This window comes from Seriola aureovittata, chromosome 15, assembly GCF_021018895.1.
Source record: "Seriola aureovittata isolate HTS-2021-v1 ecotype China chromosome 15, ASM2101889v1, whole genome shotgun sequence".
NCBI lineage: Eukaryota > Metazoa > Chordata > Actinopteri > Carangiformes > Carangidae > Seriola > Seriola aureovittata.
Genome location: NC_079378.1, coordinates 20,530,332 through 20,547,686, shown reverse-complemented (window position 1 = coordinate 20,547,686; position 17,355 = coordinate 20,530,332). Strand labels below are relative to the sequence as shown.

Sequence of the window (17,355 nt, the reverse complement as noted above, 5' to 3'; positions counted from 1 at the left end):
ACAGGCCTGCAGGGCTGGGAGAGGGCTGAGGGGAACAGAGCGGAAAAGAGGGAAGCTGGAGGCCGTTCAAAAGAGACATCAAGGAGGACACAAGCGGTGGACAGTGAGCCTTCAACTTGTCTCTAGGATAAACAGCAAAATATTCCTGTTAACAGGAAGAATAAGCGAGGTTCTAAGAAAGTGGCTCCTTTATTAGATGCACATGCTTGTTAAAGCAAACAGCATCTCATTTCAACAACAAACTGCAGCTCAATCTAAACAGCATGTGGGACAGGGTCAACAAGTTCAGTTACTGTTCCAGTACACACTACAATTCACAACTTCAGTGACTTTATATTATCATTGTAAATATCTGCCCTCTGGCAATTTCTATGCAGTAGAGAGAACCATCCAGTAAACCAAAAAACAGACACATTAATAAAATGTGCAGCTCTATGAGTCTCGTCAATATGCAAGGTCAGAGGACAAAGTTGGAAAGGAGTCCTGCTAATAAAAGCCTGGCACAGCAGTAATGTGCAGAAAGGTATTTGTAAATGCACAATTTAGAGAAGGTTAAGGTGAACACTACTGGATTCCACTACTCTCAGGATTTAGGTCTATAGTGTGCATGTGATCATCAAAAATGGATGATAAAGAAGTAGAAAAAGTATCAGTACAGTGTGACTGGCTGATCAGATTGGTGGTGGCCTAGCAGTGTGGGTTTTTTTTTTTTTTTTCTTTCTTTTGGTGCATTTATTGCTGCTCAATGCCACAGTGTACCTAGGTTTTGTTGATAACCATCTGACCATCTTATCTTTAATCTCTGTCTTTACCGTAAAGCTCTTTGTAACTGTGTTTTGAATGGCGCTCTAAGAAAGTTATTATATTATCCTTGTCCCTTCATGAACCGGCTACCTTTTCAAAAGCATGGTAGAAATATGTGAAAAGAAAGAAAGTTTTTTAATTCAATCGATTCTAAGAAAGCAGTGTTAAAATCAAGAGGCTTCCAGAGCGGTCCTGAAACCTACACAAAACTGTTTCAAAAGCAGTGTATATATTGTGTTGCGATCTATTTTTCTAGTAATTGTTCAGTCTTCAGTGTGTTACTGATGAGAGAATGACCTCTGGCTTTGGATGGGCAGCCTGTTCAGTTTGATATAGAAGAAGATACAGAAAAAACAGCAAGAAAAGCAGGCGAGCTCACTACGACGAGCGCTGCACACAAACAAACAAGAGCCAATACTCATTTGAGCCATCACTCTCATTAAATTAACAACACTAACAACCTTACCTCTACTGTCCACCATGTAAGCATAATTAATAGTTGGCCAGCTGTTTTCCTGCAGCTGTGCAGGTTTGTAAAGAAAACTAGAGAATCTTTTCTTTCAGAGAAAAATGATATGAATAAAATATAAATATTATTTCATCTCGTCTCTTTGCTTTATTTAGCACCTGTGGCTCCACATCCAGAGGATCTGTTAATGACATCAATCTATATTAATAAAATACTTTTAGGTTTCAGGAACACTCATCTGAATTGATTCAGCTATCTTTACCATCATGTAAAGAGATAAATAAGTTGTAGAAATCAAAGTGATCGAGTCACATCTGGAGGTGTCAATAAAACAGTTTGGGTTGGCAGAGTTTTAATGAGCGTTGTAGTGATGTACTACCAGCTATGAAAATGTCAATAAAGAGTAATGTTAACATTACACAGTATACGTATGAGTAGCATATCCACTACCTGCACAGTGGGGAGAGCACTTGTGCACATCGTGTCACTCCCGCTCTGCATTTGCTCGTAATAACTAATTGTATTACAACAAATGAAATGAAATGTGACAGATGTTGAAACATTGACCACAAATAAAATACAACCAGGTTCAGACCAGTAATGCTGGAAGAACGCATGAGACTTGTGTCCCTAGGTTTTGTTGCTGGGAAGCTTTGGCACATGCCTGTTCTCAGGGCGCTGCAGCATCTTGGCTTCATCGTCTCTGATGTTTTTGACTTTCAAAAGGATCACCATATATTGCACTCTGGGGGCATTGCCCGCATGTAAATGATCATGTACATGCTGCTTTTAGATTTTGTGCTCCAGGCTCATGGAATAACCTACAACGCACTTTAGATATCGATTCCCTGGTAACACTGGGACAGTTTAGAAATATACTTTTATATTTTAAAGTTCCATCTTTTAAACTGTGTAAAAAATACTCTGCTATGATTGATATTTTGTTTAACATGGTTTTCCCCAAATAAAAAGTGAAAAATAAAATTTGTGGGTCTGGAAGCACATCTACGATTACTTCCTCATTAAGAAATCTGGATCAGGCCTTGTGCCCTGCCCACCACCGCTGCTTGCTCCAGGTTGACAGGTGAAAGAACAGAGAATATCAAGATGGAGGAAACATCAGAGAGACTCAGCCACATGTTTGAGCCTCTGTCAGACCCAGACTCGGAAGAGGAGTCTGCCGGCGACTGGCAGACGTATCAGAACGGTTAGCATAGCTAGCATCTTTTATTTGTTTGTGTTGTTTGTTAGCTTGTAACCGGCAGTGGCTGACAAAGTGTTAGTGGTTGTGCCAAAGCAAACTCTCGCTCTCTGTACTGACAAGGTTTTGGGTTTATTTTGCAGCCCCCTGTCCCCACAAGTTATCAGGATTGGTTCCTTAGGTTTGTGACATATGAAACCCTGAATTTATTTTTATGAGACTATCATTGGTTCACTGCAGTTCCAAGATTAAAATACTCACTCAGACATGGCGTTGACAGCTTATTTCACTCTTGATAAGTCTTGTATTTTATATATATATATATATATTATATATATATATATATATATATATATATCATGGTCAAACACTTGATTTTCATCAGAGGGGGTCTTTAGCGTTTTTAAATGTAACTGCTTTTATTAGGAATTGATTTTTGTATTTCTGATTGTTTGGTTCGTTTTATTTCTGCATATGTAATCTGGGCATCATTAAAAATGATGGTCACCCATCAATGTATCCCTGAGAAAATAAATAAAGGTTGATGATGATGATGCACGTGGCATATACAGTAGATGCAGAACAGGTGAAACTTGCAGAGACTTGCAGAATTCAGAATAACAAGTAGCTTGTTGTCTCCAACACGCACAAAGATGAGCTTAACTGTTCTTACACTATGCTGACAGCCTGACTCTACAATTGTGTCTGATGGCACAGCTTTATCAATAAATTATGTTATTCTTTCAAGAAGCTCTAACCAATTGGTGCAAACAAAGAACAGAAATCACTGGACCATCAGCTGTTGTCATTTTTATAATTTTCATGCAGGAGGCCCAAAATCCTCTTCACCGATTATGAACCTGATATGGAAACACAGTTGTTTAAATACGAGGCAGAGCGTGTCTCTAATGTCAAAGCAAATACCGGAAGTTTATTCAAGTTAAATTCCTGCTTTTCATAGAATCACCAAATGCTGTGAAGCTGCAGCCTCTGTGAAACTGTTGGTTCCCCTGATCCTCTCCAGGCTGCTCTCACCGACACATCAACAGAGCTCTGGGAAGGTGCTGTGAGGTTCAGTGTAACAAGAGGCCTGAATGACTCTGAGCTCATTCATTCAGACTTCCACTGCACTAAGGTCTATGATGTTATCTTTGGAATTGATTGCATTAAACATAGCAGCCATTAATAACCCACTGGTAGCTTAGTTGAAATGCAGAGTCCAAAACTTGAGATAAAGGCTGTCCTTAGGCACAATTGTGCTTTGAGCTAAAGGATAACATCAGAATGCCAACACGCTTAAAATAACATCGCTAACGTGTATATGGTTAGAGGGTATCATTCATCAATTCATCCTGAGGGGAAAAATAATTTACTGCTATCCATTCGATATTTCACAAAAAAAAGCTGCTGGTGGCAAATCCATCTTGTAGATGTTGAGATATTTCATATCATAAATTTACCAAAGTTATCGCAATTCATTTTCTGGGTACCATGAATATCTCCAATAAATATCATGGAAATCCATCTGATGGTTGATGAGATATTGTAGTGTGGACCAAAGCCATGTATTTAGACATCCAGCTCAGTCACATCCCAATTTGCCTCTCTGTATTCCCCTAAAGTGACCCTCCATTATACTCATACACTTACAAAAAAGCATGTGGCAGTGCTGACTCATTCCTAGTGAGTGTGTGAATGTCATGTAATATATGTGATCTACAGACACTTTACCTCAAATCACCATAAAATTACATGTCTGCATTTAGTTTGCTGGGCTCACAGGGAGCTGAACTGCTGCCAGGTTTAGCAGCATGCTCCACTGAGATAACAGGATCACAGCGTGTTATTTGTGTTATTGCTACAGGTACACCTGCATATTATACTGTAAATGTTTAAAGACACTGTTTCAGTGAGACTGAAAAAAAAAAAAAACTCCAATTAGCCTCAGTGCTGCCAATTAACTCTTCACATCAACAACAAATTTAATTGGACTGTCAAAAACACAATCTGTCAAAATGTCCACACTGAGCTCAGAGACCCGTCTCAAAGTATCAGTACAGCCAGTTTATCAAATTACATTAACAACAGTTGCTCGTCAACAACAAATTTTGGTTGTTTGCACAAGCAAAACATTAAATTCCAATGAATCAACAGCTTGGTCACCAGCAATTCAGAGAATGGGCAAAACTTGATAATAAATAATAATAATAACACAAAATGAAATTATGTAAATGAATCCAGTTCATGTCAATGTCAGTGACTGAAAGACAGAACAAAAACAAAAGGACTTGCTGGTTAAAAGTCTAATGTTATCTAACATACCAGAGTCATGGGACAACAACTGCCACGCAACCACTGCTCTGAATTCACACAACTGCTTGGCCTTCTGTGACGATGAGATCCTGATGTTTCCACAACAAAACCTTGCCTGACTTAAATTCTGCTTTGGCAAGGTTTTTTATTATGGAAATGAAAGAATATGTCTTCCAGCAGAAGGCCGAATGCCAATCTGAGCCCATGTCCTGACCCCGTCTCAGTTCAGTACACTGCACATAGTCTGTGAGGCTTGATGCGGAGTGCAGAGCTCAGAGGAATAACTTCAGGTGGGTTTTAAATATAGAAATATTCCTAAACCTTACCGGTGCAGCTACAAGAGATGGCAAAGGGCTCTACTACAGTAACATAAAAAAAAATAAAACAAAAACTGATACCATAGTTTTGCAACTTGACAGACACTTTTGTCAAATAACCACCATGATGAACATAAAACTTTAATTCGAGGAAACACTCTCTGCTTAATGCTTAACTCGTTTTCATTCATCATCTCATCAAGTATTTATATCATGTCGGAATCATTTGGACCAAATAAACAGAATACACTTGTGACCAAGTCATTAAACAAGGAGAACATGTTTGGCTGAGTCAAGATTATACATAAAATATATTGACTGACACAGGGAACAAATACAGAATAATGAATCCTTTAACAAACAAAGAAGATGTGAGTTACCGTTGGGGCTCTGTTCGCTCAAGAGAAGAGGCAGGAGCCGAAGCTGAATACCAAAACTAAACAGCAGCAAACACCCAAGCAAAACAGAGAGGCAGGACTACTTGAAAGCAATATGAAAACCACAGAGGGTGAGACAGTCACGCTGCTCTGTGCCAGCACGAGCAGCCAGCACACACAGCTGGGATAACAAAAGAACCTACTGACTACAGACAATTCAAATTAGCTGAAAGAGTTTCCTTTATGCATGCAGTGAATGGACAGATAAGAGTCTGTGGTGTAACCTGAGTTATATCAACAAATCACCTGCAGGTGAAGTAGATGGAAGCTTTTCAGCACACACTCTCTCATTCTGCTCTCTCAACAGCAACATGCAATAAGTTAGTTGACTGCTGACCTCTACTGGTCCCATAACATAATGACATATATGTGGGAGAGGCAAGGATCTCCTGTGAAGTCTTTATAACGATGAAACAGCTAGAAAATCCTCATTCACACTCATATACACATTTTCTGACTTTTGATTTTGGCAATTTCAAAAGGACCATTTCTCATTCTCTATACCTGGTTATTCCTGTTCACTTCCACACAGGAATGCATTTAGTGAAAGCTACATAACAAACGCTAACTATACCATTTCGTCTTTAAGCAGATAAAGCACAGTGGTTTAGTATTACACTTACTGACAGAGGGAAAACTCACTAGTGACAGTTTTTTTTTTTTTTTTTTAAATGGTCAAAACTGAAATTTTAGACCCTAGTTAGGGTCACGCTCCAAAAGCACTGGATCCTACAATTGCTATGATGGCCTTAAAAACTCACTTCTTTCAAATCCCACACCTTCAGTCTGTAAAGGAGAGTTCCTGATAAATATCAGCTCATGCCAAGACAACTTTAACAACATAATAAGGGTCGTGGTCCTTTTAAATGCTAATTGGTACTGATTTGAGTTACAGCTTTCACATTTAACTGATTTGATTTTTTTTCTCTCCAAAAATGTCCTACAGTTAATTACTCTAATTACCTCAGAGAGCAGACAAACTGTAATATAATACCCCAGTGTTTTCAGTGATCTATATGCTAACACACATCCTAGCTAGTGTTGGAGTTGATAAGATCCTCAGTCCCAGACTGTTGTGGTGATGAGCACTAGCATCCTCCTCGGAAAATCTTTATTTTTATAGCACAAACCTGGAGAATAACTGCACAGGGGAAATATTAATCACTCAAACCGATGTCAAGTGTGTGCCAATAGATGGGACCAGCAGAGCTGTGCTGATTAAGTAATACTTGACTCAAGTGAAATATTAGTCATAGATCAGTTTCCTCTCTTTTGCTTTTCTTTTCCTCACCATGACTGAGGCATTAAATTTGGATTATTGTAACTTTCCAGACAAATGCGTTTTGATGGTAAGGAAAAAAAAAAAGATACATTAAGAGATACACATACTCTGTAATGCAAAAAGGATCTGTATAAAACCTGCTCCAAAAAGAGCTGCTGGCTGAAGTGAGGTGTGAATAAGATCAAGTGCAGGAAAAGCTGAGAGTGTTCCCTGTATTCAGGCGGTCTGTAACAGCCAGGCTCCAGCACCTACTCAGGCCAGTTGTCTGAAGCTGGAATGAATAAGGTTGTGTTGTAGCCAAGAGCCAAGAGGAAGTGCAACAAACTGCAGTTCTTGGAATGACCACTTGAGTCTGGCTTGAAAAGTGAGTCAATCCCCATCGACTCCTATGTTAAAATGTCAACTTTAAATAAACATGTTTACAACCTGGTACTAAAATGGTTTTTGGTCTCTATAGATAATTTCCTCCTCATTTTTATATATCATATATTTTTATAAATCAAATGTTTAGATTTTATTGAGGCTTAAAGTTCTGCATAACTGAGGCCCGTTTGAGTGACAGGTGGGTGAGGGTATGCTTGCCACAAACTGGCCTGCACCAAAGTCTCAGCTCCACACACGCCCCACCTCTTTGCCCATTTTTTTGAATAGCCGGCGGTTAGATGGAGGGCCAAGATGGCGACGGCAGGGCAGCTCACACCGAGCTTCAAAACCGCTCTTCAGAAACCTATTGGTGATGTCACAGAGGTAGCTACATCCATCTTTATATACAGTCTATGGTTGTAGCCGACGGGGGGCATCCATGATGACATATCACACAAATGCAAATCATCAACCATCTCCTTGGTATCAACAGCAAAGGAATTCTGCTTGATGTCAACTGGAGGATACATGAGTCATAGTTGTGTCTGTATGAAAATCATCTTTCAGTTTCTTCCCCAGCACCACCGGGGTGAGAGAGAGAGGATTTGTTTTTGAAAAAATAAATAACAGTAAAGTACAAAGCCTTTGCCTACACCACGTTTGACATCCGTGGCCAGTTTCACCAAAATTATAAAACCTTCTGTGACACATCCTGCTCTGAGAGCCGTCAGCCCAGCCCCAGGTTGAATTCCTCATCACTTGGGATATATGTGATTTGACTTGACATTAAACTTGTAAAGGAATCAGGGAGAAATGTCTTTACCTGAATTGTACCGAAGTCCACGTTTTCATAGTGGAAGTGAGCACACTCTGCCAGTTTCGGGAAGTGGCCCTTGGTGAAGCAAAGTCTGAAAACATGATACATGTACACTCAGTTCGGTTAGCACTTCATCCTCTGCTCATGACAACACCTTGGAGTGTGTATGACTAGTATAAGACGGAGGGTGCAGTGCAAATAGGGGGAGTGAAAGGAGGAGGAAGACACAGAAATAGACTCGGTGAAGGGATGCAGGAAACAGAGGCGAAACAGAGCCGGTTAAAAGCGATAAATAGAGATGAACGGAGGGAAGGAGAGATGTGAGAGGGGGAGCAGACAGGCAGAGGCAGGTGTGTGTGTGTGTGTGGGTGTCTACTCACTTCTTGACATTCTTGACTTTCATGCTGGCCGTGCTGCTGCTGCATGAGCGCATGAGGGGCTCTGTCCGCAGCTCGGGGATCTCTGCACTCCTCGCCTAAAACGCACAAGCATACACACAAACATCAGCGACGCAGGTGGCATATAGAAATAAATCTCTGTTACACTGTTTGATAATTTTCCATTCAGGTTTTGCTTCAAGGCACCATTCAAGAAAACCAACAGGCACTGATTATTGTATTATAAAATCCTGTCTTGGTCTTTTTGGTGTTTAAGTTGAAGGACCTACAGAATGTCAGCACATGAGATGTTGATGGTAAAGCAGCCTCATTCAGAACTGACTTCATCAGGCAGACCAGCAAGTGAACAAATTAATTTCATAAACAACATGTGCAGCATTTAAATTAATGACATAGCAATGACAGCACAAATGTAGATCAGCTGTTGTTTCATTCATTCATTCATTGTTTCATTCAATTAAAGATGCTTCATGGAAGAAACATTAATAGCCACGTTCATTTTGATCACATAAGCTTGTGAGTTGAACTAGTTAATACTTTATGTGCTTTGCCTTTCTCAGTATAGCATATTGAGTGTCAGTGGCCATGTTTTCTTTTTCTTTCCATCACATTACATCTACATTGCTCTTCTTATTTTCACTTCTAAGGCGAATCAGATCAGTGTCTGACTGGCTGAAGTCATGGTGCACGTATCACACAGGCAGAGACTATAACCTCCACAGATACATGTAAGGTAGGTTCGGATTTACAGCTCAGCATCAGATTTCGCTTTTTGATATTGCTACAGTAACACTAGTGGATCAGAAACCTGATCGGGCCATATATATGTTATTATATTCCTCACAGCAGGTGTGTTTACATTGCTTTGTTCAATCTAAGTTACGGTGGGAAAGTCCAACTTGTTTCAATGCTGAGTATGAGACCATTGTTTCATTCTCTGTGATATGAGCGGAGACTGTGGTGAATCGCAGGTTTGCAGTGTAATGGCTTTGCTACATCTGAAACAAAGGCTCTTGTCAACCTGCTTCATGTTGTCTTTATTCTCAACAACCTCCACCAGTGTCAGAAACTTGTAGGAGCAGTAACAAGTTGGCCAATCACAGTTCCGACATAATATTTTAGCATCTTTTGAGGAGGCTCACATTAGGTACAGAGTATCCAACAGCATAGCGCACAAGTATAAATGAAGCTACACTGTCTTTTTCTTAACCACAAAATTTAAGTTTAAGTTAACTACAGATGCAGTGATCCAACCTTTTCTCACATGAAAGCAGCTCCCAGGGTATTTGCTGAGACAGATTCCTGATCCGATACCAGTCCTCTCTTTTACCCAAACTTCACATCTGCACACCTCACTGTGTGGAACTTGATGAGTAAATGTGAATATGTAATTTACCAGAATTGCCATGGTTCTAAAAACTGAGTTGGCAGCCTGCCTAAACAGGAAGCGGAAACCATGGATTTAATAATAACGCTGACAAGGCGGACGCTGTGATGTAGATCGGATCAGTGAATGTGAATCGTTTACGCCTGAGCCAGCTGATTGTATCAGTGCATCTCTATTTCATGGTCTTTCCATGCCACACTATTAAACCAATAGAGTGTTCCTTAACAAACCCACTCACTTGCTTCATTTGACCTAAATTAGACTGAAAATCAAATGCAGCTGTGGTCAACAAAACATTAACAGAGCCTGGGGAATCTATTCTGGTGCAAACAGATTTTTATCAGCGGACGTGTTTATTGTGGGGTTTTTATTTCAGTAATCTGACAGCAGGTTATTGGAAGCCACCTGAGAGACAAAATTATATTAAAATGAAGGCAAGAAAAAAAAAAAAAAAAAAAGATTGTGATGGAAGTGATGTGAAGTGATGGAAAACACATCTATCGGAGGGCAATTGAAAAATCCTATGAAGCAAAAAGGAAACAAAATCTGCAGCAAAGAGCCACTGGTCATGTGAGAGAATAACATCAAGTTAAGCTGTATCTGTGTGGTTCTGTGAATTCAGCAGCCAGACGGTCAGTGGCAGTTAAGGTGGTATGCAGATGAGTTCAGACAGTCTAGTCCACCTCTATCCAAGGTGTTAACTGAGCCATGCTGTTTGGACATGGAAGTCATTTTAATTGTTCATATGTATTAGAGCTGCGATGATTAGCTGATTCATCAAGTGCCGATCGGCACAAAAACAAATCGGCAACTATCTTGTTAATCAATAAAGTCCCATATTTTACACTTGTCCAGTGTTTTACTTGAAATGTTGATCCATAAGTAGATACATTTGTGGTTTTAAGAACTTAAAACCATCTAAATGTAGTTTTACATCTCCTCTCTTAGGCTTCTCTCTGGAGCTCTAGCAACAACAGGTCAGTGAGCCAATCAGAAGACAGGAGGCTCTGAGATTCCTACCAACAATCTCTGCTCTCAATTTCTCATTTGTGAGGATTTGCTGCTTCACTCTTTTTTAAATTACCATAAACTAAATCTTTGGGTTCTGGACCTTGGACACATTTTTCACCTATTTCTGACATGTTTTAGACCAAACGACTAACTGATCAAAAAATAATCAGCAGATTAATTGATGATGAAATGATTGTTAGTTGCAGCACTGATGTATAGAGTTTTAGAAGCTGATATATGTGTGTGTGTGTGTGTGTGTGTGTGTGTGTGTGTGTGTGTGTGTGTGTGTGTGTGTGTGTGTGTGTGTGTGTGTGTGTGTGTGTACTTTTGTGAGAACCAATCTCAGTTTTAAACCATAGTAGTCGCATTTCTGCATTGTGAGGACATTTTGACCAGACCTTATGTCTTCAAAGGACTGTTTAGAGGGTAAAGCTTGTTCAAGTAAGAATTTGCTTTAGATGAGGCTCAGGATGATGGTTGGGTGGCTATTTAGATGTGACAGTTAAGGTTATATTTAGGTGCTAAGGAATGCATTTGTCAAAAAGGTTAGTCAGAAAAACAAAACCAGCATTTGGATTGTTCCTGTGTTCTTTGACAGTGTGACTGATAATTATTGACAAAGACGTTCCTGTTCATTTTATCACGACATTGCAGGGATTTGGGAATGTTTTGTTCCATTATGCCTCGCTCTGCAGTCGACACAGAATATAATCTATCCTACACAGTGCAACAGGGCGTCGGTGTGACAGCTTACACTAAGTTGCTTAGCGCTTTCTCATCACCTCCTCAAACCACCAGAGACATACATAATGCATGCTACTCCAGTATAGAGTCCCTCTCGTATCAAATATTGAACAAAGAATAGCAAACATGCAGTATTAAAGGCCCCGCCTCTGATATCAATATTCATTAGCCTTGTGAGGTTGTTGTTTCTCTTTCTCTTCTGTTGCTCGGTCGAAGTAAGCGCTCGTGATGGGGCTCCAACCACGCGCCGACCATGGGTGGCTCGGCATGTTACCATGGAGACGGCCTCATTTTCAGCGTGCAGTTGATGCAATAAGCAACACCCGCACCGAAGATAGGAGGGAAAGGAAATAATGAATGATTGTGTCTGGTGAATGGAAATCCAGGGTGAGGAGGTGGGCTGAGATGAGTAGATGACACAGGAGTACGCAGATGGCAAGTAGATGACTATCTATGCAAAAGGATCTGGAGTAGAGTAGCTTCAGGACACCAACAGTCATCTGCATTAATCATGAATGTGTGGTAGTGTTTCAGGAGCAGAGGAGACACGGTTTCAACAGGAAAGAAAGACACAACTAATCAATCCACCAGGTTAAAACCAGACACAGATAAGAGTGTGACACGCAGCAAACAAGCTGATTGGTGTGGCGTTATCAGTGAATCTGAAGTGTAACCAGCGACACTCAGTATGAGCTGCAGTTGTCCCAGGACAGTTAATGTACCATTTGTATTTAATAACAGTAACCATCTCATACCACTGCATGTGTGTGTGTGTGTGTGTGTGTGTGTGTGTGTGTGTGTTTCTCTCACCATGGCACTGATGGTCTCCTCCCAGTCAGGTCTCTCTCGGGGATGGATGTGAGCCAGTTCAGGCACAATATCGTCCTCCTCCAGGTGACGCCCAGGCCTCAGACCCCTACAACAAACACACACATAAATACACAAACTTAGAACTGAATTTATTACAATTTCACGTGGGTGATATTTAACTTCACTTCAGTCCGACCAACCCAAACCATAACCCAGATACTTATACAAACTTTATTAACTGTCATACACAACCTCAGAAAAGCAGAAAAATCTCATTTGAGAAGCTGGAACCATCAAATGTTCAAACAATTAACCAATTACCAAAATACCTGCCAATTAATTTTCTTTCAATCGACTAATTGATCTTTGGTTCAACTCTAACAAGTTAAAAATTCAATGTCAGCGCTTGAAACTCAAACATATCCTCTATTAACAGCAATGTAAATAAGCATAGAGTATTTACAAACTAAACACACGAGCCATTTTTCATATTTTATTGATTTATAAAAAATCGAAGACGATGAGGAGCACTGGGTATTTTTCTACAAATCATTAATGGATATTATTTTAGCCTCTTAAATAGAGATGCAATGATAAGTTCATCAACAGGCAATTAATTTGCAACTATCTCACTATAATTGTTTAAATCTCTCATATTTCATTGTAAACCGAGTATCTCTGGTCAGACAAAACAAGCTATTTGTCGACATCACCTGGGGCTGCATTTTATACACCGCACTATTAATGGAAAATAAAATAAAAAACAATAAATCAGATTAATTGATAATGACAATAAACTTTAGTTGCAGCCCTGCTATGAAAAATGATCTGAGTTGATCCAGCCAGTGTGACTGGTCAGGGAGGGAAGGTTTGTTTGTTTGATTATTTAGATCCACATTAGCTTTTGCATTGCAGCAGCTATTCTTCCTGGGGTCTATACGGGTTTGATGTTAACAGTACAACTATACATATTCACAGTACTCATCACAACACAATAATACGCGTAACACAATATGACACATAATAATAAGTGATTCAACAAACACAAAAAAATAAACAAGCTGCGACTGAATCTATCATTATTTAACAGATAATTATCATCTTACAAAATTGCATGCCCAGGAATCTATACACAAAATTATACTCATTAATTATGAAAATTTGTTCTTAGGTAATGCTCTTTTAGTGTTTTTTTTAAAAACCACATATATTATTTTGTTGTACAATATGATTTGGGAGTGAATTCCATTCCTGCATTGCCCCGTATGTTACTGTACCGTGAATTGATGTGGGTTTTAGATTTTGGTAAAGTAAAACAACCGTCCTTTTTACATCTAACCAAGACAGACATTCATGCATTTTGCTGATATCTGTTCTTAATCCATAAGAAAAGCACAACACCTTTCCAGTTTAACATTAGAGTTGTAGTCCAGGTGAAGAGATGATAAAAATCCTGAAAGGAAAAAGTTGTCTGTGTCTAGTAGCTGCAGCACCCAGTTCAGGACATTTTAAATGTGTTCAGCATTCAGACAACAAGAAAGGAAATGAAATAGGGCACAGACATTGGATAATTTTGTGAAGATACATTTGAGTTAGCGCTGCCTTCCAAAAAAACTTGTAGATGAGACGTCTATCTACACAGTTGTCTTGTCTACTTCAAAGACTGCTCTTTATTCCAGAGAGTCCAAGAGAAAAACAGAACGGGGTCGGAAATGAAATAGATTTGCACAGCAGCATTTCACAAAGTGACTAGTGACGCACACAGAGCGCACATACAACATACTTCCAGCCACACACCACACACCACACACACACACACACACACACACAGAGAACAATACGAGGATGATTTTTAACCATCAGTCTGAATGCAGCAGTGATGCATCAGAGACATGAGTCTAATAAACTCCAGCAGACAGCAGAGAGAAGATGGAACAGTCTGTAGCAGCTGCATGATGATGACTTCCAGCAAACACAGAGACAACGCCTGCGTTAAGATAATTGGACTTAAGGGCCGGGAACTCGAAAAAATGCAGGGAAATAAAGTTTAGTCATGAGTGATTCTCTGTACTCCCTGCTCCCTCAAACCCTCTTACACAAATTCTCACTGAACTCGCTTCAACAGTCGGTCTAATTATGTCTTTTTTACTCAACAATTTTCATGCAAACCTGTACAACCAGAGTTTCAAAGAACAAGACTTAAAGATATAACATGATGCTGATATATTACTGCTTCATTAAGTGCTTATTTGTTACTGAATAGGTCTGTTATCTGTAGGATTAATTCTTCCATTCTACCATAACCAAAGGACAATAGATACAGTATGTTGGTGAGCATCTATTTTTCAGTTCTTTGTTATTTTAATCACCAAGGATTCACTACAACAGATGTTGTTTATTCAATTATATTTCAGCCTCAGTCTCTGAACCCATTTTCAGCACAAAAAAAGGTGTGTAGAAATTATCATCACACACACACCCGCACAAAAAAAAAGAAAAAGAAAAAAAGAAAAAACAACAATCTAATTTGAGCAAACAAAAATCCCTTCTGTTCAACTGGAAAATTAAATGAGACGGTTTCTGATTGGCTGTTTTGTCTTCAATCCGATTGCTGGTGGGGGTCACTGGTTACTAGGGAAGCAGGATTGGGCTGAGAGAATGGTTAATGATTGTTTAACTCGATGATTTCAGTTTTTTCTAATGGAAAAATGAATGATTAGTATAAAATTGGATGTGTAACAGGCAGTTATCTAGTTAGCCACCTAGCTTAGCTATAGCTAACATTTGCGTTAGCGGAAGAAGTAGGGGATGGAAACAGCTTTTAATTTGCATTTTCTCCTGCAAATGTTTTTGCAAATTCAGTTAAAGATTTGCTCTATAATTGAACAGAAAACACTGAGTTGAGTGAGTATGTGGAAGGAAGTATGTGTTCAAGTGCAAATGTGTAAAACTGAGTTTTTTAGTGTGCGCTTATGTGGATGCAAATATATTTACACACAAAAACAGATTTTTATTTGTTCAAATTAATTATTCTTTATGATAGTTTCTCTACAAAATATAATTTATGTTAAAAAATTTCATAGCCGTCTTGTTTATCCCATAACAGGATATCGCAGCCATCTTCAAAAAATGTAAATTGTCCGTCATGATGCGAAATCAAGGCCACTGACCATCCTTCGCCACAATCACCCGAATGGCATGCTTTAAGCACCGATCACCAGGGAAGACTTGAGAGCCACTGTCAGTGCAAAGCACTTTCAGACACTGGGTGTAAAGATCAAGCTTCAACAGTGCATTTCACTTGCCAAGTGTTACCCTACTCTGTTTAGAAGTGCACTCCGGCATTCCCAGCATTCCTTGGTGAGGAAGCATGTGAGGAGAAGGGAGCTGCTCCTTCCAGCACCTGCTCCAAACGCACCGCAGCAAGAAAAACTGCCTGAAAATGGTGTTGTGCAGTTCTCTCCCCAGCCTCCCTGCCCATCCACCCTCTCCCCCTTCTGCAAAACCAGATAAGAGGGAACTGTGGAAGAAACATATCTTTCAATTTAAAATGATGTGAATTTTTCAATCTGTACTATTTTCCAACACCTTCTCAATTTTGGTGCATAAAAGCAAAAGCAGCTCCATTTTGCTCTGAAAATGAAAGTGATCAATGTCTCACTGCGTTTGCCTTGGTTGTCACTCTCTTGTCTAAGCTTTCTCGCCACTGAATGTCTGACTCAACATATGCTCAATGCCAGACCAGAATATTTCCCTCACACAGACCAACAGGTCTGAGGGTGGAGGTCATACACTGCTGTCACAAGGTCAACAGTGGCAGCTCACACACTCAAAGAAAAAGCTACACCACAGCTTTCACACAACTGCTTATTTGGCAGAAGATATAATATTAATACTGAACTTCAGTGATTTAAACACAAGTCCTGCGTATAAATAATTTCACTTACTTTCATTAAGTCACTTCAGTTTGTGCTGCCTGTGGACTGGGTTTATCACTGTGGAACGATTGCCAGCTACTGAAAATGTCACTTCCAGTGTTAATAACCATCAAACATGACTTTTTATATTAACACAGTGAGCTGTTGTTGAAGTAGTTTAAGATTTTGACAATTTTTCAGACTAATCATGTAACAGCCAGGTTGTGCAGATAAAGACTTATGTACAGTATAGGGCTGCGTGAGAGTGCAACGATTATTCTCATGATCACTTAATCTACTGATAATTTTCTTTAACTGATTAAATGTTTAGTCCAAAAAATGTCATAAATTTAGTGAAATTGCTCATCACAGTTTCACTGAGTCACAAGTGTCATCTTAAATAGGGCTTCAAATCAATATCACGATTATTTCAAACTTCTGCCTCAATTACGATTCAAGAACGATTACTTATCTTTAACTATGTGCTCTAACAAGGTCTGTACTGTAAATATGCTGAACTATTAAAGCTTGGATATTTTTTCTTATGAAGGAGTGATTTTAAAATAATTTACGGAAACACACACAAATGAACTATTTATGGCTATTTGTTGACCATTGAATGTTTTGAACAGTTGAAATCAAAGCATACATCACTTGGAATGAAAACATCTTGTGAAAAAGGTCACGTTATAGTTGATTTAGTGGTGGTGTTATATTTTGTCAGTGAAATTGTTTTTTCTGCAGTGTTTAAATTTGACTTCTTTTTGTGTGGGGTTGTCTGCACTGAAGCTTCATTGCTCGAGGCTCAGCGTTTGCGCTCGGTGTCATCCGTATCACCAGCTTCACTTTGAATGGATGGACTATTGTTAGCTGGACAGGGTGGACACATGTGACTAAACGCGAGGTAGTATTTTTTTAAGTGGACAGTTCATGAACGCACATATTAGGGAAAGTATTAACTGAATTAACTGGCATGAGCAAGATGAAGTCGGAGAGAAGTCTTAAATGTCGGTTTTGATACTTTTCCTGTGAACTGCTCAGCCCTAGTCTACTGAAAATCTAATTTCAATACATTGAGGGGCAAG

At 39.3% G+C, this 17,355-nt stretch overlaps 1 protein-coding gene across 3 annotated transcripts in view; it reads right to left on the bottom strand.

Moving 5' to 3' along the window:
- The window catches only part of arhgap32b (Rho GTPase activating protein 32b), a 113,629-nt gene that overhangs the window by 54,822 nt on the left and 41,452 nt on the right, over positions 1–17,355 (bottom strand). For all 3 annotated transcript variants that reach the window (XM_056398146.1, XM_056398147.1, XM_056398148.1), the window contains exons 3-5: positions 12,354–12,459; positions 8,384–8,478; positions 8,010–8,094 (exon numbers count right to left, since the gene is read on the bottom strand). In XM_056398146.1, the coding sequence (XP_056254121.1) occupies positions 8,010–8,094; positions 8,384–8,478; positions 12,354–12,459 (286 nt within the window). The remainder of the gene's footprint in view (positions 1–8,009; positions 8,095–8,383; positions 8,479–12,353; positions 12,460–17,355) is intronic.